The 22819-nt window shown below is 36.1% G+C and overlaps 1 protein-coding gene across 5 annotated transcripts in view; it reads left to right on the plus strand.

Moving 5' to 3' along the window:
* LOC150099708 (uncharacterized) overlaps positions 1-22819 on the plus strand; it is a 208030-nt gene that overhangs the window by 145817 nt on the left and 39394 nt on the right. For 4 of the 5 annotated variants that reach the window (XM_090403673.1, XM_090403675.1, XM_090403672.1 and 1 more), the window contains one exon: positions 15246-17255. In XM_090403673.1, the coding sequence (XP_090259799.1) occupies positions 15378-16820 (1443 nt within the window). In that variant the 5' untranslated portion in view covers positions 15246-15377 and the 3' untranslated portion in view covers positions 16821-17255. Of the gene's footprint in view, positions 1-15245; positions 17256-22819 lie in introns of those variants that run through there. The other variant, XM_090403674.1, reaches the window with a different exon arrangement.

Raw genomic sequence — 22819 nt, forward strand, 5'->3', positions numbered from 1 at the left:
TGTGCTTACAAGGATAAAGTCAATTTGGTTGTGTGTTTTACCATCAGGGGAAGTCCATGTCCATCTTTGGGAAGGTTTATGGGGAAATAGAGTGTTATTAATGGTGAGTTCATTTTGTGAGGCAAAATTGATCAGTTCAAAACGTTTTTTGTTTGTCTCCCCATAGCCATGTGGTCCAACAAATGGGAGATAATCCTTGCTGATGTGTGTTCCAATTTTGGCATTCCAATCGCCCTGTACAATCAAAAGGTCTTTTCTATTCGCTCCAGTGATTGTTGCATTAAGTTGACCATAAAACTCCTCTACTTCATAGTCCTCGTGGCATGTGGTTTGGGCATAGACCTCTATGATGGTGATATTGAGTGGTTTTCCTCTTAGGTGGACTAGAGCAATTCTGCTATTGATAGGATTGAATTCCATGACAGAATTTCGTGATGATTTGTGTATCAAAAATCCGACACCTTCTTTACTGCTACTGTCACATCCAGAGTAAAGAAGCAAATGTCCTTCATCTGTTGTTAGCTCTCCTGTTTTGGGCCATCGAATTTCACAAAGTCCCATAACAGTCCATTCATATCTTTTAAGTTCGTGCTGTAGTAATTTGAGTTGACCTGATTGTAGTAGAGTCCTAATATTCCAAGTTCCGGTCATTAAATGGTTGTGGAGTCTGAATCTGGATCCAGTTTTTTCATCATTTTTTTTCTCAGTGGTAGCACCAGTTGCTAACTTCTCATTGCCAAGGTAATATGGTAATATAGATTGGAATAAAGAGACAACATTTGAGTCTAAGGAAAATTAATTTTTTTAATTCTTGAGAGTGATTTTGAGGAGGTGTTCACCTTGGTATCCAGTCATATGAAGAGTTCTGTGAGGAAAGGATATATGTGTAACTACAAGACTACTGGTGAGAGGCTTGAAGCTTTAGCATGAAATTAGGTGTTAAGTGGAAGGGAGATAAATGCTGTGAGGGAACTGAACACAAGATATATAACAACATTATGTGTGAATGTATTCTGAAGGTCAAAAGGATGAATGAAGGGATTAAGCACGAAATCTGGAAGAAGAGGAAACTGTGGAAGCAGCACAAGATAAAAATTGTAATAGTCAATTGCATGAGGAGTATGAAGGTAGATGACTCAGCTGTTAACTACAGAAGTGTATGAGCAGAAATTAGAAAATCAGGCCAAGAGAAACTCTAGGTTTTTTTTTTTCAGATATATGATAAATAGAAGGAAGAATGATTGTGGTAAGATGATGATTATAGATGAAAAGGGTGGAATAGTAACTGCTGCAGAGGACATAGTTGAGAGATTTAGTAAACAGTGTATAGGGTGTTACATCCTCATCTGGATGAAATCATGAGAGAAAATAGAAGAGGATGGCTTAACTGTTAGCAAGTAGGGGAATTAAATAAGCTTGTTGTCAATAGAGTAATAGCATTTGATGACATATCACCACATCTTAAGGGAATGTTCAAGGTAGTTGGCAGTATCATTGGCATTTCGGTTTAATAAGAATCTTATAACAGAACTCATGGGAGTGAAAAGAAGGTAAAATTGTTCCACTGCATAAAGGTGGCTGTGGCTACAAATTATTGGCTAATCTGTATATCTGGAGTTGCAGTTAAGGTATTAGAGAGATTAGTGATAACTAAGATATAGAAATGGGTGGATAACAGCAGTATTCTCTGTGATTGTCAGCATAGGTTTGGTAAAGGGAGATTATGTTTTATCATCTTATGCACTATCAGAAGGTGATGATTGTATTGAACAAAGGAGATGCATATAAAGTTGTGTATACTTAGATTTTGCAAAAGTTTTTGAAAAACTGCCAGACGACAAGCTGTTAAAAAAACCAAAATGGATGGGATTGGATAACAGACTAGTGAGTTGGACTGGTAACTGGCTGTCAGATAGGTATCAGGAAGTTGTATATGAAGGTACAGTATCCTGGAAAAGGAAATTCACCAGTGATGTGCTGCAGGGGTCTGTATCAGGGCCATTCTTCTTTAATTTATATATTAATGATAATGGGACAGATTTAACTGGGGGATATGCAACCATTTGCAGATGATGCAAAATTGTGGAGAACAATACAAGGTCAAGCAGATGGTGTGGCCTCACAGGAGGATCTGAATAGATTGTATGAATGGGCAGATAAGTGGAACTGTCAGTTGTGTGTTGAAAAGGGGTAATATTCTGATATTTGGTAAGTAACAACGTGATGCAAAGTATACACTTGGTGGGAAAAGTTTGGAGGTAGAGGTGATAATATAATTTCATGGCATTTATTATTATTACATAACACCTCCAGGGAGTCCAAAGACTCATCGAGGGAGGGCTCCTACTCTACAGTTCTGTCTCCACTAACTGCGACTACCTTAATCTCCACCAATCTCCATCTACTGCTGACCACCACCACTAGTATTTTCACAGACAATCACAAACATCCATGCCTACGGCCAGATTTGAACCCGTAGCCTTTTGGCTGGAGAGCGGATATGCTAACCACTCGGCCAACCAGGCCAGCTAATTTTTAATTTAGTTATACAGTAATAATGTTATACACCAGTGTCCAAATGCTAAGGATGAACTACATTTTTACCTGTATGTGAAAAATTTTTCGTGGCTACAGCTAAATGTGGACATAAATTTATTGCCAGAATATTAATTATATTACACAAAAATGTGTTGTAAATTTCGTACAAATTAAATTGCAATGAAAACAGGAGAAAATCCTTAAAGTATGGAATAATTACTTCGAAAAATTGCTAAATGAAACAAGCAGTTATAGCAGAGTTGTAAAAAACACTCAACAGGCATACAGTCAGGAATACATATCCATACTTGAAGTAGAAAAAGCCATCAAAGGCTTGAAATGTGGAAAGGCAGCAGGAGTAGATGATATTCGACCAGAACTGAAGTATGGTGGTATAAAAGTCTTACAGTGGCTGCACTGCATAGTTCAGAAAGCCTGGACAGAGGGACGAATTCCCGATGATTGGAGTAGAGCTCTAATAGTACTCATATATAAAAAGGGAAATAAAACTGAATGTGAGAATTACAGAGGTATTTCCCTACTGAGTGTTCCTGGCAAGATCTATGCAAATATACTTGAGAAACGGTTGAGATGAATTGTGGAAGAAAAGCTTGGTGAAGAACAAGCTGAATTCAGGCCAAATAGAGGCTGTCAGGAACAGATCTTCACTTTACAACAAATAGTGGAGAAAGCATGGAAATATAACAAAGATCTGTATTTAAGTTTTGTCGATTTGGAAAAGGCATATGACAAGGTGCCAAGAGAGAAGCTATTCAATACGCTACAGCTATATGGTATCAATGGGGCATTATATCAAGCAATATAATACTTAGTCTTTATTTGAGTTGTAAGTCAGCAGTTAGAATTGAAGTACAGGAAGATGGTTTAATGTTAAATCTGGGGTGAGACAAGGATGTACATTATCCCCTCTGTTATTCATTATCTATATGGATTACATTATGAAGGAAAGTGGTATTAAACATGATATCAAAATTGGAGATATTAATGTCAGCTCTTTGCTTTATGCGGATGATGTTATACTTCTAAATAAATCCGCTACAAGTTTGCAGGATTCTCTGACTAAATTGAATAACTGTTGTAAAAATATGGTATGAAGGTCAGCATTAAAAGGACAAAGACAGCGAAAATAAGTAGAATTGTTGAAAATATCAACTGTGTTGTGAATGGGGAACCTGTGGAACAAGTAAAACATTTCAGCTACTTAGGCACGATTTTTACTGAAGATGGTAAATTAAATATGGAAATAGACAACAGAATCAACAAAGCTGGTATGGTAGGCAGTCAATTGAATAAATTCATATGGAATAAGAGAGAAATTAGTCTGAACACTAAATTAGCTGTATACAAGACAGTGTTCAAACTAGTTTTAACTTATGGATCTGAGAGCTGGGTCAGAAGTAAAACACTTGACCAAAGACTAGAGACCGCAGATATGAGAGTCCTGAGAAAGATTAGAGGTGTGAACAGATGGCATCAATGGCAATATCATATTAAAAACGAGGATATTAGGAAAGAACTTGACATCATCAGCATTCAGGAATGCGTTAGCAGAGCTAATCTCAGGTGATATAGTCACTTAAACAGAATGGGCTAGGAAAGATTAGCAAAACAAGTGTTCTCTGTATGGTTGGCAGGAAAACGACCCAGAGGAAGACCAAGATATAGGTGGATTGATACGGTACAAAGTGCCTTAGACGATAGAAATATAAGATCTGATAATGTTGAAGTCTTGACAAGTAACAGACTGATTTGGAGGAAAATTGTAGGTAGGAAGTTAGTAATGATGTAAATTTTTCATGTAGTATTATCATATCCTGTACACCCCTTGAGGATACATGTCAGGAATTTGATGATGATGATGATTAAATTGCAATAGGTTTTTGGCAAAAATTACAAATTTCCTAAGGATGTAGTTAAGCAGTTAATGTACAGTGATTATGGAAAAATATGCAGAGACATTTCAGTATGGAATAAGTCTACCCCTGAACTGTGATACAGCTCTCACAACGTTGTACCATTCTTAATACCAAGTGATTCAGAAGTACTTGAGGCAAACTGGCTCATTCAGAACAAGGATAAACCTTGTTTATTTTCTGGAGGGAAATTTTGAGCAGCAATGCATCTCCCTATTGCATCCCCATGTTCTGTGGGGTTGAAATCTGTGGAGCAGGGGTGTTTCATCCTCATCAGGATGAAACGGAAGTATCTCCACTGCTCGTGTATGATGTGCTGTGGCCTTGTCATCCATAATAATGAATTCTTCACCTGCAGCACTATGGAACAATAGAACATGACATTTAATAACTTCATTACAATATCATTCACCAGTCATAGTCTCTTTTTTTTTTTTCCAGCACTTGTAGCTCAGTGCATCCATTAAGCATGATGTGGCAGTGACTCGAGCACTGCCACATCTATCCTTTTCAAGAACATTCTTGCGATAATAAGCAGTATCCCCTTTCACACCACAAGTATCTTCTAGAATTAGAGGAAAGACTAAAACAACTTACCTGTAAAGAGTACATCAGCACATTGGTGTCTTATCCAATTTTTATGGATACAACACCACTGAAAATGCGCTCTATGATGAACTGTGTATAAAGGGACACAGACTTCAGGTCTTCAGGTGTATCGGCCTACTTGACACATATGTCTTGCCACAGTTTGTCGAGATATCCATGTACCTGTGTTTGAATTGAGCCAACTTGCAAGCTGACCTGCCATGTTGTGTCGATTGTGTTTTGCTGTTATAACCCAAAAGCTGTCTTCATGTTCTGTGGTAGAGTTAGAGCAACTTCTTAGCAAACATCTGGAATGCATTCAATTGGTTTGAAACACTGCCCAGAGCCTGGATACAACACTATGTGAGATTCCAAACTCTGGCAATATTTTTTTTTTTTATGTTGAGCCCATACATGAGAAGTTGGCTGATCAACCTATAGTACATTAGTACCGTATATGGGTAATCTTTTTATTTACAAGCTTTCCAATAATTCTTCCCCACATGAAGTCATCTATGTGATGTCTTTGAGATATTACAAGACATCCAAGTTTGCAACTTTATTACTTTAGGAAAAGAGCTTCCTTCAAACATAATTCGCTTATCGCAGCCATTTTTCCCCCTTTTATCCTGTTCTGAATTTGCTGTTGTAATCTTCAGAAATAGTGTTCTTCCTTTTTTGGACACCAGTGTTAGACAAGCAGAATGGATATACTGATACTTTTGTACTTTTGCTATGGCTTTTGACAGAATATAGCATGGAAGACTGTTAGGTTGGAGTGTGATATGAAATTGTATTCTAAACTATTAGTTTGGATAAGATGATGGCTGACTGACATATTAAAAATGGTGTATGTGGGGATAAGTATGCAATAGTTATGGTGGCCAGAGGGATCAGTCTTTGGTTCAGTTTTTATATAATTGACGTTGGAAAGGAAGGATTTTACAGTAGAACTGTTTAGCTGGCGATGCTAAGATAGGCAAGGTAATCAGCAATGTGACCAAAATGCAGCATTTACAGAATAATTTGAGTAGACTGTAATTATGGGTAAGTGAGAACTGTCAGTTCATTGTCAGATGCAAAGTTATTCACTTTGGTGTAATGTGATCCAGTGGCATATTATATTGGTGAGATTATGCTAGAAGAAACTAATCAGGCTACTAATCTTTGAGTGTATCGATAGGAAGTTAAAGAGCCGTATAGGAAAGATTCCAAATACAACTCAGAGGATAGTTGCAATGCTGAAATGTTCATTGAGATGTAAGTATAAGGAAGTCATTTTGCCTCTTAATAAGTCTTGCTACAACCTCATATGGACCATGGTCTTTTTTTTTTTTTCAGGGTGATGCAAAGGAGGGGTGTCTACCACCCATCCACCCACACAGATCAAAAATATATGCTTCGTGTCCATATAATTTTTTCTATAATATCCAAGGAATATAGACTCCAATGGACACCTGTTGGCAGCCGTCGAGGTAGTAGGAGATATATTAGGAAGCTTCAGTGCATCTTTTTTTTCTTTTTCAAAGAAGCCTTGAGTGTCATCCGCTTCATTGACTTTCGCTTCGTTTCATTTAAAATAGCTCAATAGCAAGCAGAAGCATTATTCATTTCATAGGAAAATTTACTAAATCATTCAAAGTCATCTCGTGATTCAAAAATTGCTTGAGCTTTTTCGAGAAGTTTAAATGCTGCTTTTAGGCCTTTTAAAGTGAAAAACCGAGTTGGAGCTTCATATTCGTTATCTTTTTTGCCTGTTTTTCATCTTTGTTTCTTTCTTGTTCCTCTATTCAAAGAGATCATTGGGTTCATGAGAGTTTGTGTCCATGATACTAGCCTCATATCCACTCCTATCCTCTCCAGTTTTTGTAATAGTTTTCCATTTGGTATTCTATCAGATGTCTTGACAAAGTCGAGCAGTATCATGGTGTAGCCATTACCTTTATCCAACTATGTTGTCACTATTATAAAATGTGAATAAGTTACTAAGACAGGACCTACCCTTTACAAAGCCATGCTGCCCACTATAGAGTATCGCATCCCTATCCGTCCAATGTTGTATTTTATCTTTCACCCAACTTTTCCAATACTTTAACAACCATTACCAATGGTTTTTAAACATTTGACATGTATTAATTATCTGTAGTTTTGTACTTCTGTCTTTGAGCCACCTTTATGTAATGGTACCCTCTTTTCTTTTATATTTCCTGCACAATGTTTTCTTTTTTTTGCAGCTCTTGCTTTATATCCCTACTCATCCACTTAATTCCAACTTGGTTGATCCTCCTGACCTTGGGTATGCAGTCTCATACTGTTACCATCAAGCAATCTCTGACCAATTATGCAATTATGTTCTCAGCAGTCAATAAACACGCAACATATAATGCTGAAGAATGAAATCCTGTGAAAGTTAATATAATGAAATAAAAAAAGATAGAATTATTTAAAATGAAATTAGCTGCATCTATATAATGCAGTAACTGTACTTGGGACTGATTTAAGGAGATAAAGGAGATTGATGAAAAAAGTCTGATACTGCTACCATCAAGCAATCTCTGACGAATTATGCAATTATGTTCTCAGCAGTCAATAAACACACAACATATAATGCTGAAGAATGAAATCCTGTGAAAGTTAATATAATGAAAGAAAAAAAGGTAGAACTATTTAAAATGAAATTAGCTGCATCTATATAATGCAGTAATTGCGCTTGGGACTGATTTAAAGAGATAAAGGAGATTGATGAGGACAGGGACTTGGGAGTGTTGGTGGATAGGGAGATGAAATTTAGGGGGGCACATTGCAAAAGTGGCTAAATCAGCTCATCGACTCACTTGGTTGTTGAAAAATACTTTGACGAGCAGAGACAAGCAAGTTATTATACCTCTGTACCGAGCCTTGATAAGACCTCATCTCGACTGCTGTGCCCAGATTTGGTCACCTAGGTTTCTTCTTGATGGGGAGGAGGTGGAGAGGATCCAGAAGCCAGTGACCAAGATGATAGCAGGTCTATGGAATGAACCTTATGAGAACATGTTGAAGATTTGTGGGTTGCAGAAATTAGTTGATACGCGGAAAAGGGATGATATGATTGAGACTTACAAATTGCTAAAGGGTTTCCATAGGATTAATTCAGAGGATATTTTTGAGATCAGGACTGGTGGTGGTGGAAGAACTAGGGGACACCTATGGAGGCTGGGAAAGAGTGTGGTTAGCAATGGTGTTAGAGCTGGGTTCTTTACTTTTAGAGTGGTAAATGAGTGGAATAAGCTGCTAGAGTCTGTTGTGGGTGCTATGATGGTGAGTGAGTTCAAGGCAAGGTATGATAGATACTGTGAGAATGTCGTATAATTGTGTGGACATGATGTTTAGGGCCTCCCTCGATGAGTCTAAGGACTCCCTGGAGTCGCCCGTAATAATAATAATTTATTTCTTAGAACTTTTACTGAAATTAGATATATATATATGACCTATATTGTATCCTACCCTTGAGGTAAACCTATAGTACATTAGTACTTGTGAGTGGGCTAAGAGGGTTTTTTATTTATTTATTTATTTAATTAAATTTTTTAACAGAATCCAGAAAACCTGCTCTATAGACCAAAGATGAGGCTTTTTTGAGCCACGACTTCAGGCTTCCAGTAAGTGGGGCAGTTGCCACACAGTAGGTATTGAAATTTATCTCCCATTTAAAGACAGTCACAAACAATCATGCCTGTGGTGAAATTAAAATCTGCAGGTTATAGGTTAGAGAGTGGTATACCAACCAGGTTGGCATGTTTAATCAGAATGCTAGTATTTTCGACTCATTTAAATCTAATTGCATGAGCATGAGTGGTCACTAGAACATCGTGAGCAAAATGATTTCAAGGGTGTCATTTGAAGTGCATTCTGTAATTAAGCATAAAAAAAGACAAAAAAAAAAGTTAACAGTGATAAGAAGGGCATTATGACTTTACCAGTGACAAATGGAGGCAGTCATTTCTGTATAAGTTTCTATGTAATACAGTTTGAGATTTTCTAAAGTTTTAAGAAGCTTTTTTAACTCAGAATCAAATCTAAGCAGAGTAACTGTTAGTTTGGGGAAGTTATTGTTCTTCACACTCCTTATCACTGTCATGTACATAGTAGCCAAATTATTAGATTTAAAAGAGGTATACCGTGAGTAGGCTTATCAATACAAAATTGCTTTTTGGAATTGTCAGTTATTATTTAATTTGAGTTTAAAATGTACTTAAAATGTTAAGATGCCTGTGACACACAGGCGAAAATTATACTATTAAACAATTTTTGTACGTGAGTTTTCCGTTATTAATTTTGTCAAATTATTAGAGATATCTCAATACTAAATGGGATCCACTGGCGATGTGACATTCAACTTGCACTAACTGTAGATATGCAGTCAATTACCCTTGGGAGACAGCATTTGTCTTTGAGGGCAGTCAGGTGTGTGTTTGATAACAGATGATCTTGAGTAACTTGGAACAGAGCTGGGGCCAGTTGTACCAATAAGAGTATTGCAGAAAATACAGCCTTGCTAGGATGATTATGTGCATCACTGTCTCAGGTATATTTAAAATGTTGTGATAAACAGAAAACATCAATTTAAAGTTGGGTATGTGGCTAGAAATTGCAAGAAATAGATGAAGGATGAACAGGATTGTAAGTCCTGTATGCATGATACAATTTGTTAAATAATGGCCTAGTACTACCATATACTGGAAGAGAGTATATCTGAATGTACCATTCAAACCAGCATCTTATTCATTTAAGACCACACTGTCTTGAACGGGATCTAACAGTGGATGATAACTGAAGGTATACTATATCTGTCCAACAAAAAAAACAAGTAGCTTTAGCTCAAATGGGTGAAGGAATGTCAGCATTGTCTCACCAGAAAATTGGAGAAAGATTGCATAGAGAGACAAATCACGGTTGTTATTATTATTACATACAGACAGAAGGACAATGGCATGATAATGACACAGAACCATGGACCTATTCTGATGGTTGTAACAATGCACTTGGTCCAAGACTTCTTAGTCTTTTTGATATTAACTGAGCAAGAACTAAATGAAATGACCTACTTGAACATTTGTTGACTAAGCACACCCATTCATGTTGGCCATTTACTCTTCATGTGATGTACACTTCCAGCAGAACGGTATGTCCATTCATAACATTAGTAATAGGTATTGAAAATCAGCTTTTTTGTGAAATTATCCTCATATGAGAGAGATGAAGGAGCTACCAAAAATATTTAAAAAATTGCCAAAATTACATTGACTATTGATCTTGAATGCTTTTGTGAAGAAATGGAATATCAGATGCTGCAATATCACTATTACCATCAATATTACTTGGACTTGTGTCATGTTGGAAGAATTGTCTAAAATACTTAACTCATCACATACTTATGGAAAGTGTGCCTAGAAAGGTGTAAGTTATGATTAAGCATAAAGAAAAGCCTGTAGACTACTGTGCATGTGCACACTTGCGTGCATGGATGGGTGTGATGTTTTGGTTACTCTGAATCCCACATTTTTTTTAAGGTTAAATTACAGACTTCAACTGGCACTCCAGTCCTCCGGTGCATTCAGTCTTTGTTTAACCATACTTGATATCATCCTTTAACAATCTCGTCTCGAAGAGGCTGGCCATATATCGTGGTTCATCTAGCCTAATCTCACTATCAGCTTATTTCTTCTTTCAGTGAATAAAACAGATTCTCCATGTTGGGTGGGGATGGGAGGAAAAGGGCTGGTACCTTCTAAAGAACTTATTGCTACATATTCCCAAAAGAAGAATGGAACCAGATAGAAATTTAGGCTACAAAATTGGTTTTGGTTACAATTGGTTAGAACATGGACTTCTAGATTTGGAATGTGGAATATACAGAGTTTAACTAGGAAATTAGAAGAAGTTTTGAGAGAAGATACTAATAAAAACTTTGACCTAGTGGTGAGACACATCTACTTCAATGTGGATAAGACAAGCGGAGCACATACCAGGATTTCTTTGTGGATAAAGAAGAAATGGAAAGACTATTAAAAGCTGTGGGAAGTCATTGAATAGCTATTAAGAATAGTGCTCAGCGTATGTATATTATAGAGTGGAAATTTTGTCATAGGAATGTATGCACCAATACAAGCAATGAGCATTTTGAGTAGTCAAGTGAATTGATGGAGATATGTAGAAATGACGAAGAGGTCTTTGTCCTTGGGAACCTGAGTAGCAGCTTGAAGGATTTAAGGTCTAACAAGTGGAACTTTTAGTGAGGAATGTAGAGCAGTGATTCTTAAACCTTTTTTGAGACTGCAGTACCCCACAAAAATATATTTATTTGTAGAACTTCCACAATGAAAATTTTCATTTAAAAAATTATTGGAGTGATAATGGATCATTATATACAAAATATTTTAATCAAGAAAACATAATATGTAATATTACCAATAATAAAGTCACTGAAAGTTTTTTCAAGAACTACATATAATGAGAGTTAAAAATGGCTGTGCCCTGGGGAACTGCTGCAAGTTTTCATAGAACCCTAGTTCACCGGAGCAGTTTAAGAAAGACTGATGTAGAGAATGACAACAACAAAAAGATTGATTGCATTGCGTGAATCACAAAAATGCCATTTGATGAATTTGTACTTCTGGTATAAAGATATCCACAGATTGACTATCTGGCTACAAAATGGCAGATGCAACATTGTAAGGGATGTGCAAGTATTGAGAGGCTCAGAATGTGTGCACTGGGAATTGTGTTGGAAAGGCTGAAAGGAAAAATAAGCTGATAGTAAGATTAGCCTAGTTGAACCACAATACGTGGTCAGCCTTCTTTGAGTAGAGATTGTTAGAAGATGGTATAAAATATGGTCAATCAAAGATTGAATGCACCTGTGGATTGGAGTGCTAGTTGAAGTCTGTAATCATGTCATCAGTCATTAATCAGTAAAGGTTTGAAAGGAATTTGAATTGCAGTAAGGTGGAGTGGATAACAGGAGAAGCTGTTGAAATCATCACTGTTATGAAGGAAATGTATAAAACTTAGTTCTGGAAGACAGAAGGAGGAGTGAGAAAAGCATCAAGTTATTAAGGGGCAAGTAAAAAAAAAAAAAAAAGTGTGCAAAAATGTAAAGAAGAATGTTGGAACAGAGGTTGTTCTGAATTTAATCATTCATTATGATATAATAGATAAATTTAGACCATGACCATCAAGTGCATGAGAACCTCAAACCTCCAATCACATTCAGTAATGTTAATACCTGGATGACATTAAGGATCTTCTGACAGAGAACAGAAAAGAATACACAGACACAAGTGGTGATTTGAAGGTAGGAACTGGTGGATCCTTTGGAAGATGATCCCAGCCAGACGCCTCGACTGTGTCATGGAATGAGAAGGTAGTTCACTTAAGAGTTCCCATTGAAGTATGGAGATGACCAGCTTCTAAGAATAATAAGAATGTTAAATCAAGTTCTAGAAGGAGATGTGATTCCTTATTATTGGTCATTATCATGTATATAACTCCTATCTTTGAAATGGGTCATAAGAACAGTTCTTCAAATTACAGAGGCTTTGGTGTGATACATCCATAAGTAGGTTATTAAGTAAGATTAAATAAAAGGTCGAAGAAGAATTGATTTTTGTGTGTCAGATCAGGTGAGCTTTACTGCTGGAAAGTCCTGTATTGATAATTTTTCACCTTAAGATAGACACACACACACACACACACACACACACACACTCTCACTAACCAAAAATAATGTCAGGAAACCAATTTTTTGTGGATCTCGAAAAAAGGCCTGCAATTCACTTCTTATCAGTAGATGCTGTGTATCAATGCAGAAGATGAATACGAGCAAGTTGATTCAATCTGGTTATGAGAATGTATGTTTCAGAGCAGCTGTTAAGTATTGTCAGTTTGTAACAACCAGAGACCAAAGACACCAGATGTGGGATGTCACCAGTCTTGTTTATTATCTACCTTGATGACAATGTTGGCTTCTTGGAATGCTTCATGTAAGCTGTGAGAGTTGAGAATGGGGGGGGGGGAGGACAATGTTAATTATTACAAAGACAAAATATTTGTTGGTTGATGGGAAAAGGCAGAGACTTAGACCTGGTCAGTTAAGTTAGGCAGCAGATCATTTCATATACTTGAGATCTATTATAAGTTGAGAATGAGTGAAGAAGATTGTGTCAACTAGGCTCATAATGCTATTAAGCAGTTACACGACATATCGTATGTACTCGAATATAACTCACCCTTTCGTATATCTTGCACCCCTGATTTTACTTCGAAAAAAAATAAATTGAAAAGTTTTGCATATACCTTACACACAAAGAAAGTTTAAAACTTTAAGAAATAGATAGTGAATGTTGTTATTGCAGTTTCAGAAATTTTGGAAATCAATTGAAGAGAATCAGCATTTCAACTCGACAATCGTCCGCTTGCTTTTGTCATTGAATCGTATGAACATCTTCATAGCTTCACTATCACCAGCCTACCATTGCTCTCCATTTTCTGCTCAGCTTTCACTTCTCATTAGTCATTCATGAAGGATTGTTCATAACGTATCTCAAGTCTTTAAATTACTGGTAATTATTGCTTGAAATATTGAGAGACGTTCAAGTTACAGTGCTGGTTTTAAACTCAAATTTATGATAAACTCGGAGATCTTATGATTCTGAAATGATAAATGGACAAACAATAATGGAACTTGTTGTTTTAAGTTAATTACAGAAGCATTGTCGCTAAAGATTCAAATATATCACTTGATGAAGGTGAGCGGCCGATCACATAAATAACATTGAAAATTAAAATTTCAATGCATTCATTTTATAAATAATGTGAGAAATTATAATAAATACTGAGGATTTAATCATAAATGTCAGTTTAGTTTTTTCCTGAAAAAGTAGTTTCCAAAAATCCCTGCGTATATCTCGCACCACGATTTTTTAACTTTAATTTTTGGGGAAAAAGTGCGAGTTATATTCGAGGAAATATGGTACTATGGAGTCAACATTCAGTAAGAAACCAAAAAACGATACTCCAAATGATAGTATACAACATTGGAGGTGGGAGGGTGGGCAATTGATGGGTTACAATAGATATGGGTATATATTCCCTTCAAAGAGGTTGGAATGAGACCGACCATTATGAAGAGGTTGAATTTGCGGAAAAGCAGTTATCTGTTTAGAAATTTTACAGCAGTATAAGCTTGTTCAAAGAATGCACCAGAGGAGATAATCCAAGAGAGTTATGAATTAGTTTATTATCAGGAAGAGAAGATTGGCTCAACTTACATGAAGAGAAGTTATGTAGGTGATGCGAGCTACAGGTTTAAAGAAAATTCCTGGAATGACCATTCATGATAGAGAAGGGAATTACGAAGTAACTGCTGAGCAAGGAAGATGCCTCTCAAGGATGCTTAATTGCATAACTGAATGATTCACCACCTAGGATGGTAAATGAGTGGAATGGATTGCCTGACGTGGCTCTCAGTTCTTCCTTGCTGAATCAATTTAAGGAGAGGTATGATTTATGATAGGCACTGTGTTAATAATGGTTAGTTTCTTACTCCCATAGTGAATTTGTTTACATTGTAGGAGGTGTGATAGGTATATTGTGATTCTGAGCCTACCACAGTGAGTCCTTGGACTCACTTGAGATATTTGTTAACAACAATAATAATAATGAGAAGAATTTTGACTCTAAAGGTAATAAAAATCTGAACACTTCAAATCACTAACTTAGAATAACATTGTTATTGTTTATCATAATATTCTAGTGATTTGTTGTGGTCTGTAATCTTCTTTTACTTATTCAAGCATTTGTTTGTTTAAACTGTTGCTTTCTTTGATACGTGTTCATGTGAACTTTAAATATAAGTTGAAATAAACAAGTTGATATAAGCTAGCTATATCTAATTTCGTAGTATAGGTTTCTTGTAATCCCTAAAATCTTAATATCTTTTGTTTTATTAAAGAGATGTATAATATATTTTTATAGCCAATTTTTTAAATATTTTGGTTATGATTCCCTTCAAAAGAAAAGGCCAGTTTATATATTAAGATTTTATTATGTAAGAATAGTTATTTAAAAAATTTTTCTAATTGGTTTTATAATTAAATTGTGAAAAGAGTTTCATGAAATGTTTATTCTTTTTTCTTTTTAAAGGAAGAGGCTTCAGCTGGATTCTGTTCTCCACTGTATACCTATGAATGCAGTGTGTCAACAGCTGTATGCTCATCCAACTTGTTTGAGAGATAAATGGTCACCAGAAAATAAAAATTTGAAAGCAAATCACCCATGGTTAGGCAGAGAAGATGGATTCGTGTTGTGGGGGAAAATCCAAATGAAGGGTATCCAGTGCAAAACGAATTTCATTTTCATGTTGATTTGGGAGCAAGTGAACTTGCTAACTTCGGTCTCAATGTCGACACAAAAATGCACCAGTTTGTCCGTAACAGACAGAGAGCACATTTACGATGTGAAATTTGTGAACGTATGTTTCAGTATCCTAGCCAACTTCGTGATCATATGCTAATTCACACTCGTATTCGTAGATTTGTGTGCCAGGTTTGTGGAATGAAATTCATGAAGGAGCATCACTTGAAAGCACATCAAATAACCCATAGCTCTATTAAGCCTTTTGCTTGCCCCATTTGTGGACGTTGTTTTTCATTAAAAGCAAATATGGAACGCCATACATTAATTCACAATTCAGAGCGACGTTTCAGGTGTGAACAATGTAATAAAAGATTTTCTCAGCCCCAAACACTTAAAATGCACATGATATCTCATGCTGAAGTGAAACCATTTTCATGCCATATTTGTGGTAAAGGTTTAACCAGAGCCCATAATCTTAGGGCTCATATGGCTATTCATCAGAATAACAAACCTTATAAATGTCACATGTGTACTAGCTCCTTTACTCTAAAAGGTAACTTACAACGTCATTTAAAAGAGAAACATGGTATTACCTTAACTGACGTAGAAACTTTGCAACACTCAGATGTTCCTGCATCTACAGCTGGAGAAAGCTTTATTCTCTCTCTAGATCCGGCTGATACTGTGGTTTCACCATCTAGAAGTGAGGAAGATACAGCTCAGGGAAGCACCCAACCAATTGAACCCCAGAAAAGGAAAAAGCATCATCCAAAACGTATAAAATCAGAAGCCCCTGCAACTGAAGAACCCGTGAGTGATGGTAGTCCTCCACACCATGCTGGTCGTCCTGGACCAGTATTTCCTGAGATTCCTTCCTCTTCAGCTGCAGAAGCAAGTATGTTACCGGCTACCAACTGCTTTCAGCAAGTAATGGCTAATAATACTTTACATCGAAATGAACCATGTGCTCTCCCAAATCCAGATGACCCAGAATCTATGAAATGCAGAGCACTTCCTCCCTATGCAATTCCTCATCAGTATAATACTCCCCAATTGGGAGCACCTCATCATACAATGTTCAGTACTCTTGCTCTTCCATCCATCATGAGCAGACCTCAGGGTTTCTTTACAGACAATGGATTACTTAGTCGTGTTCCTCCTCATCCACCCACTGGAAATCCTCCAGATGATATACAAATTAAACTTCAGGCACTTCATGCTGCAGTTGATGATCTTGCAGGTAAACTTTCATGTCCGCAAGATAAAGCAGCTGCTGCTCATGTAGCTTTGGATGAGTTGGTAAGCTGTCGTAGAGATTCTAGTTCCTTTCGATGTATGAAAACTGAAGGAGTTCCGCACTGAGCATTACCATGTAATTAATGGTAAAAATGAAGTATTTGTCATCTTATTTATAATTGTCAAGGCATGAGTCAAGAATAAGTGTTTCAGTTATAATATAAATTTTCCTTTTCTTCCCATCAATACAGTGATATAAGTACGTATAATTTTAGTTATTTGAAAAGCAATAAATTCACAGTTAGTGGAATTGCTAGTGGATGTGCATAAATGTATGTGTTGTGCATACACATTTTATGTTAATAGTTCTGTATGTTAGTTTAAATCCTTCAGTTTGATACAATATAAAGTAATTCAGAACAGAATTGTCTTCAGGCATGGTCAGCTCATTTACTTTTCTTTGCTGCTCTTATTATTATTTTTTTTAATGTTTACATGGTGCTATCTTTGAGCAGGATCATCTTAAAATTTTAGGTGATTTTTGTACAAAATAAACTTGTGTTACCCTTGGGATCAGAGTTGATTTTTGAAGGTAAATAGTTATTTTTCTGCGTTTTTGATTCTAATGGATTTGTCATTACTATCAGTGTAATTGGAACACATAAACACATACGTATGTAAACACACAAGGTTTCCACAAAATTGACTTGCAGCTGAATTATTCCAGCTTGTTACTATTAAAGAAAATGAAGTAATAGAAAATCCTATCATAGGATCACTGCTGGTATTTTAAATGCATGTGTTTATTGAAAATATTAAAAAAAAAAGCAATAAGTATTGTAAACAATAATTTGGAGAACCAGGTGTTGGAGCCAGCCACTTCAGTGATAGTTTAGTGTTGTAACTCACAATCAACCTATAACTCACCTCTTACTCTGTGCACTCCAACATTCTTTAATTTTGTTTTCTAACTCTTGTACTCTAGTCACATTTGATATGTGCACTTTAACCTTAATATAAACAAAAGGAAAAAAATCATCTAACGGTTGCAAGGTAAGGACTAGACAACGAGAGGGCTAGGAAAATGGTCTTTTTCTGCCTAATCACATCAGGAAATAGGAATTCAAAGTTCATTGAACATTTGTACAAAATGCAGAAGGAGGGACCTCATCTAGATGGAAAATGATATTAGAGAATTCCTCAACCGTAGAAAATGTGCTATTTTCTGTCATATCCAAAAACTATTATTAACTCCAGAAAAATGGATCTATTATCTATATGCTTGTAAATGCATGCCATGCATTCACTTTGGGAATCTCGTTTATTCCACACATTCAGCAGATAAATTAAAACCATCACTCCAAATTCAACAGGTGGACCTGTTTATATCTCTGAAATGTGGAATGTTGCTCTTCTGAAAATATAAGTCCTAAATTATCTTCATCTTCCATCATATCATACAGTTGTAGTATGATATAATGGAAGGTATGTCTATCATTTTGATGATAAGTTGAATACTATCAACATAGAGGGCTTTTACTACAATTTTTTTTCCAAGCTTCTTGTAAACAGTAGACTGAGGAATGTTCAAGTTTAAATTTGCACAGGTCATTAACTCATTTATACCCTATAAAAATGACTAAATGTTTTGACAGGTTTCGAAGATGTTATTATATCTTGTAGACTTAAATTTCTTAACAGTACCAGTTTCTTTAAGAAGATTATACTACTGCATAATACATTGATTATTATGTGAATTAGCTTGATAGATTCCCCAAAATTCTCATTGAACATGAATCAGTGACATACTTTGCATTCTAGAAAACACATATACCTTTTTGTTGAGCTGATTTCATCTTAACAACTTATGCTGATTGAATGAGGTTGCATGCAGCATGCATGCAAAACTCAGAGTAGATGAGCAGTGCTCTTGTGTTAAGTAACTATCAAAAGTTTGGTTTGAAACATATTTGCATTAAAAAAAAAAAACTTGTGTAGAAACTCCTGTGTAAGTGAATTATATAACATTCCGCTCCCTCGAGACTTAAATAAGTGTACGAGGAAATGGTAGTCAGTGAATGAAGCAATATCTTGCACCTCTCCATTGCTTTCCATAGACAGCAATCTTAGTATAATTTTTTGAATGTTATCTGAGATCTCCATGGTATTAAGACTCATTATGGGAAGTACCCACTAAACTTAATGCCGAGTAAACTGTAGCTGAAATTCATTTGGTGTTTCCACCATTACCATGTTGGTGCATTCCACTCACTTGTCACTTTCCAAGCGAAACACCTATTTTTCATTCCTGTGAACACACAGTTTTCAAGGATGACCTCTTGTTCTGCCATATTTCTCTTTGCTCTATGAAAAATCTTTTCTGCATTAATTTTGTACAAATTCCTTCCACCCTATGAACTCAATCATATCATGCATTTGCTTTTTCACCAGGCTCTGCAGATAACATTCTCTCTCTCTCTACCCCCTCATATCCAACATTCCAAGAACCTGACTACGTCTATTTAAACCATTTCCAAAATATCTTAAAGAATAGCAGGTTACCAAATCTATGCACATTTGATCGAATTCAGTTTGATTACGATCTGTATTTTGGAATTATGACCACTTAATGTCCTCCTCATCATTGCTTTAATCTGTTATGTTATCCTCATAGCGAAGATAAGGTCATGTATCTTCTCACCTCCTTCGATATAATCCTGTCAACAGCATATGCAGCCTGTAAAATAGCAAAAAAGATGAGATATGATAGAAACATATAAGTTATTAAAGAGGATTTGTAGGATTTGCCCTTTTTTCAGTACATGGCAGGAGGGGAAAGAACAAGGAGTCACCCATGGAAATTGTGTAACAGTGTGATTATCAAGGGTTTTAGGATAGATTTTTTGCTTGGTGGTGAATAGGCAGAATGGGTTGCCTGAGGTGAAAAATATCGAGGTGCGAGTGCTTTGTCAGTTATTTATTCATATGGAGTTTCCTCCATTTTCTCCCCGTCCCTATTGGGGCAAGTTGAGCCCCCTCATGGGGGGTTAAGTATTTATGGCTGTAGATCCGTGGGCCGGTTTGCAGGATGAAAAACCCCAGATAAACTGAGGGGAAAAAACTCTGCTGTCCACGCCCAAGACCGGCTAACTTGGCTATGGCTGAGGAAGATCCTTAAGCTCCTCACGTCGGCGACGGGAATTGAAACCAGGACACTCCTTCCCCAGGCATATGGTTGTGAAGTGCATAGCCACTAGGCTGACTGCGTGGATGCTTTGTCAGTGAATGAGAGGTATGATGGGTATTGTTTGAATACAATATACCATGGAGATACCTATACAATAATAATAAATTTCCAGATTTCAGACTGTTCAGATTTTCTAGGAGAGCCACAAACATTAGTTTTGTTCTTCTGTAGCCTTCTCCACTGTTTCATCTGTAGAAAAACTGCATATCCATGTTACCATTAACACACAAGTTAAACAGTAATAACATTCCTGTAATACATAATCCTGGTGACTTTTCTGTTTTGAAATAGTGTTGTATCTCTTCTCATACAAAACTTGTACCTAATAGACAGCCATTCTCCTATCCAGCTCCAGCTGTCAAAGACCTTTGCAAAATCTAGATATATATACACTACTGTATACATATTGCCCCTTTGTCTAATGCAGCTTTCTCCCTATTGTAATTAAGTCTATTGCTTGCTAAAACACACCTGCCTCTTAACAAATCTGCACTGATCCAAATGATCTCGAGTTCAAGTTCACACTACCATTCACAGAACATATTGAAAACTTTCACTTATGGTTAAGGGTTTTTAGGATAGATTTCTTGCTTGGTGGTGAATAGGCAGAATGGGTTGCCTGAGGTGAAAAATCTCAAGGTGTGAGTGCTTTGTCAGTGAATGAGAGGTATGATGGGTATTGTTTGAATACAATATACCATTTTCTGAAATATATTAATATATATTTCAGAAAAAAAAAAAAAAAAAAAATAGGAAACAATGCCCTGAACAGGAACTGTAAGCATTTTACCGAGTGAAGAAGATTAATGTTCTTTAAATTTGTTGTTGTAATGTGTATCTTTTTGTAATATTTTTCATTTGTCCATAATGAAAGAATAATAAATTATTAGATTATTTTTATGAATTTGTTATAAAAATGATAATTCTATCTGCTGAAATCAGATGGCTTAATATTTTACTAATTGTTAACGTCAAATGCAGTTTTAAATTAATGAATTCTATTAGCAGATCAGAACCTGCCTCATATATATTGGTAAGGTTGACTTTGAATACCTTATTACCATATCATAACAGTTGCATATGCTAATATTCTGCTACAGTGTGCATCCCCAAAACATTTGGTAACCATTTTTTTTTTAATCTGTTCAGATAATATTTTTAATCCTAGAATGATAAGCCTTTGCAAAACTTATGCAATGTGATGTCTCACATTTTTGAAACATTTGTCATAGTTTCAGTTGAAATTCCTTTTATTTATACTTAGCATCTAGTTACTGCATACCACAGTAGTTATTTGTTTCCCAGTGTCTTGCAAACATTACAGTTGTCAGATTTATGAATGGTAAGTTATCCTTTTTTGTTACCCTTTGCATTGGGATTATCAATACTATTAGTATTTATTATATAAGACATCTTTGCAAGTGGTTGATACATTGTTATGCCTTCCAAGTACATTGAAAATAATATACCTTCATGTAAATATTTTTAAAAATTTTACAAGCTCACATAGCATGAAAATATCACAAAAACATAAGTATAATTTGTGTTGAATGTCAGAATAAAATTGACAGCTACAGAGCATAACTAGTTGGCTCAAAATGAAGTATCAAACAAAAAATCAAATATAGCTTATAAGATGATGACAGGCTCTTTAATATCTCAAATGTTCCATTTGTTCTTAAACAGTTTCAAAACAAAATAAAAATTATTATGAAATAAGATTTTAATTGAATCATCTTTAGGATCCAGAATTCTGTAAGTGCTGCATATCAGTAGCATCCCTGATTGCCCCTACCTAATGTCATGTTGGAGGCTTAATGGATTTTTTACAACACTCAAAAAGAATTAAAATAGAATTTAATACTTCCTATATTTCGTCCTAGTCACTAGGACATCTACGGGGATTACAAAAACAATTAATGTAACATATACACAAATAACAAACAATACTAAGCCCAACCACGTGGGTGACACTAAAGTCCTATCTAGGTAGAGCGCCCTCTCAGGGCAGTAGTAGGTGGCCTGGAATGTAAGGTGGGAACTCTGGTGATGAGTGTTTCACAAATCTTCGGAAGCTTAATGCAACCGTATTTATTGAGATTTGGTTGGTTTTTGAGAGTTGCTGCTGCTTCTAAGAAAAGTCTCTCTTTCTTGAATTTGCTGTGGTGGATCATGGTGGTTTTCTTCCATGATACCCTGTGGGTGGTGTCCAAAACATGGTCAGCCAAGCCTGAATGGCCATAGTTGTGTTTGAAGATGTAAGACTTGTGTTCCTCTAGACAGATGGATGCTGATAAGACTTGTGTTCCTCTAGATGGATGCTGATCAGCATCCATCCGTCTAGAGGAACACAGTTTGAAGATGTAAGACTTGTGTTCCTCTAGACAGATGGATGCTGATCAGCATCCATCCGTCTAGAGGAACACAAGTCTTACATCTTCAAACACAACTATGGCCATTCAGGCTTGGCTGACCATGTTTTGGACACCACCCACAGGGTATCATGGAAGAAAACCACCATGCTCCACCACAGCAAATTCAAGAAAGAGAGACTTTTCTTAGAAGCAGCAGCAGCTCTCAAAAACCAACCAAATCTCAATAAATACGGTTGCATTAAGCTTCCGAAGATTTGGGAAACACTCATCACCAGAGTTCCCACCTTACATTCCAGGCCACCTACTACTGCCCTTAGAGGGCGCTCTACCTAGATAGGACTTTAGTGTCACCCACGTGGTTGGGCTTAGTATTGTTTGTTATTTGTGTATATGTTACATTAATTGTTTTTGTAATCCCCGTAGATGTCCTAGTGACTAGGACGAAATATAGCAAGTATTAAATTCTATTTTAATTCTTTTTGAGTGTTGTAAAAAATCCATTA

Source organism: Typopeltis vanoorti, chromosome 14 (genome assembly GCF_054136105.1).
Source record: "Typopeltis vanoorti isolate ZY-2024b chromosome 14, IOZ_Tvanoo_1.0, whole genome shotgun sequence".
Lineage (NCBI taxonomy): Eukaryota > Metazoa > Arthropoda > Arachnida > Uropygi > Thelyphonidae > Typopeltis > Typopeltis vanoorti.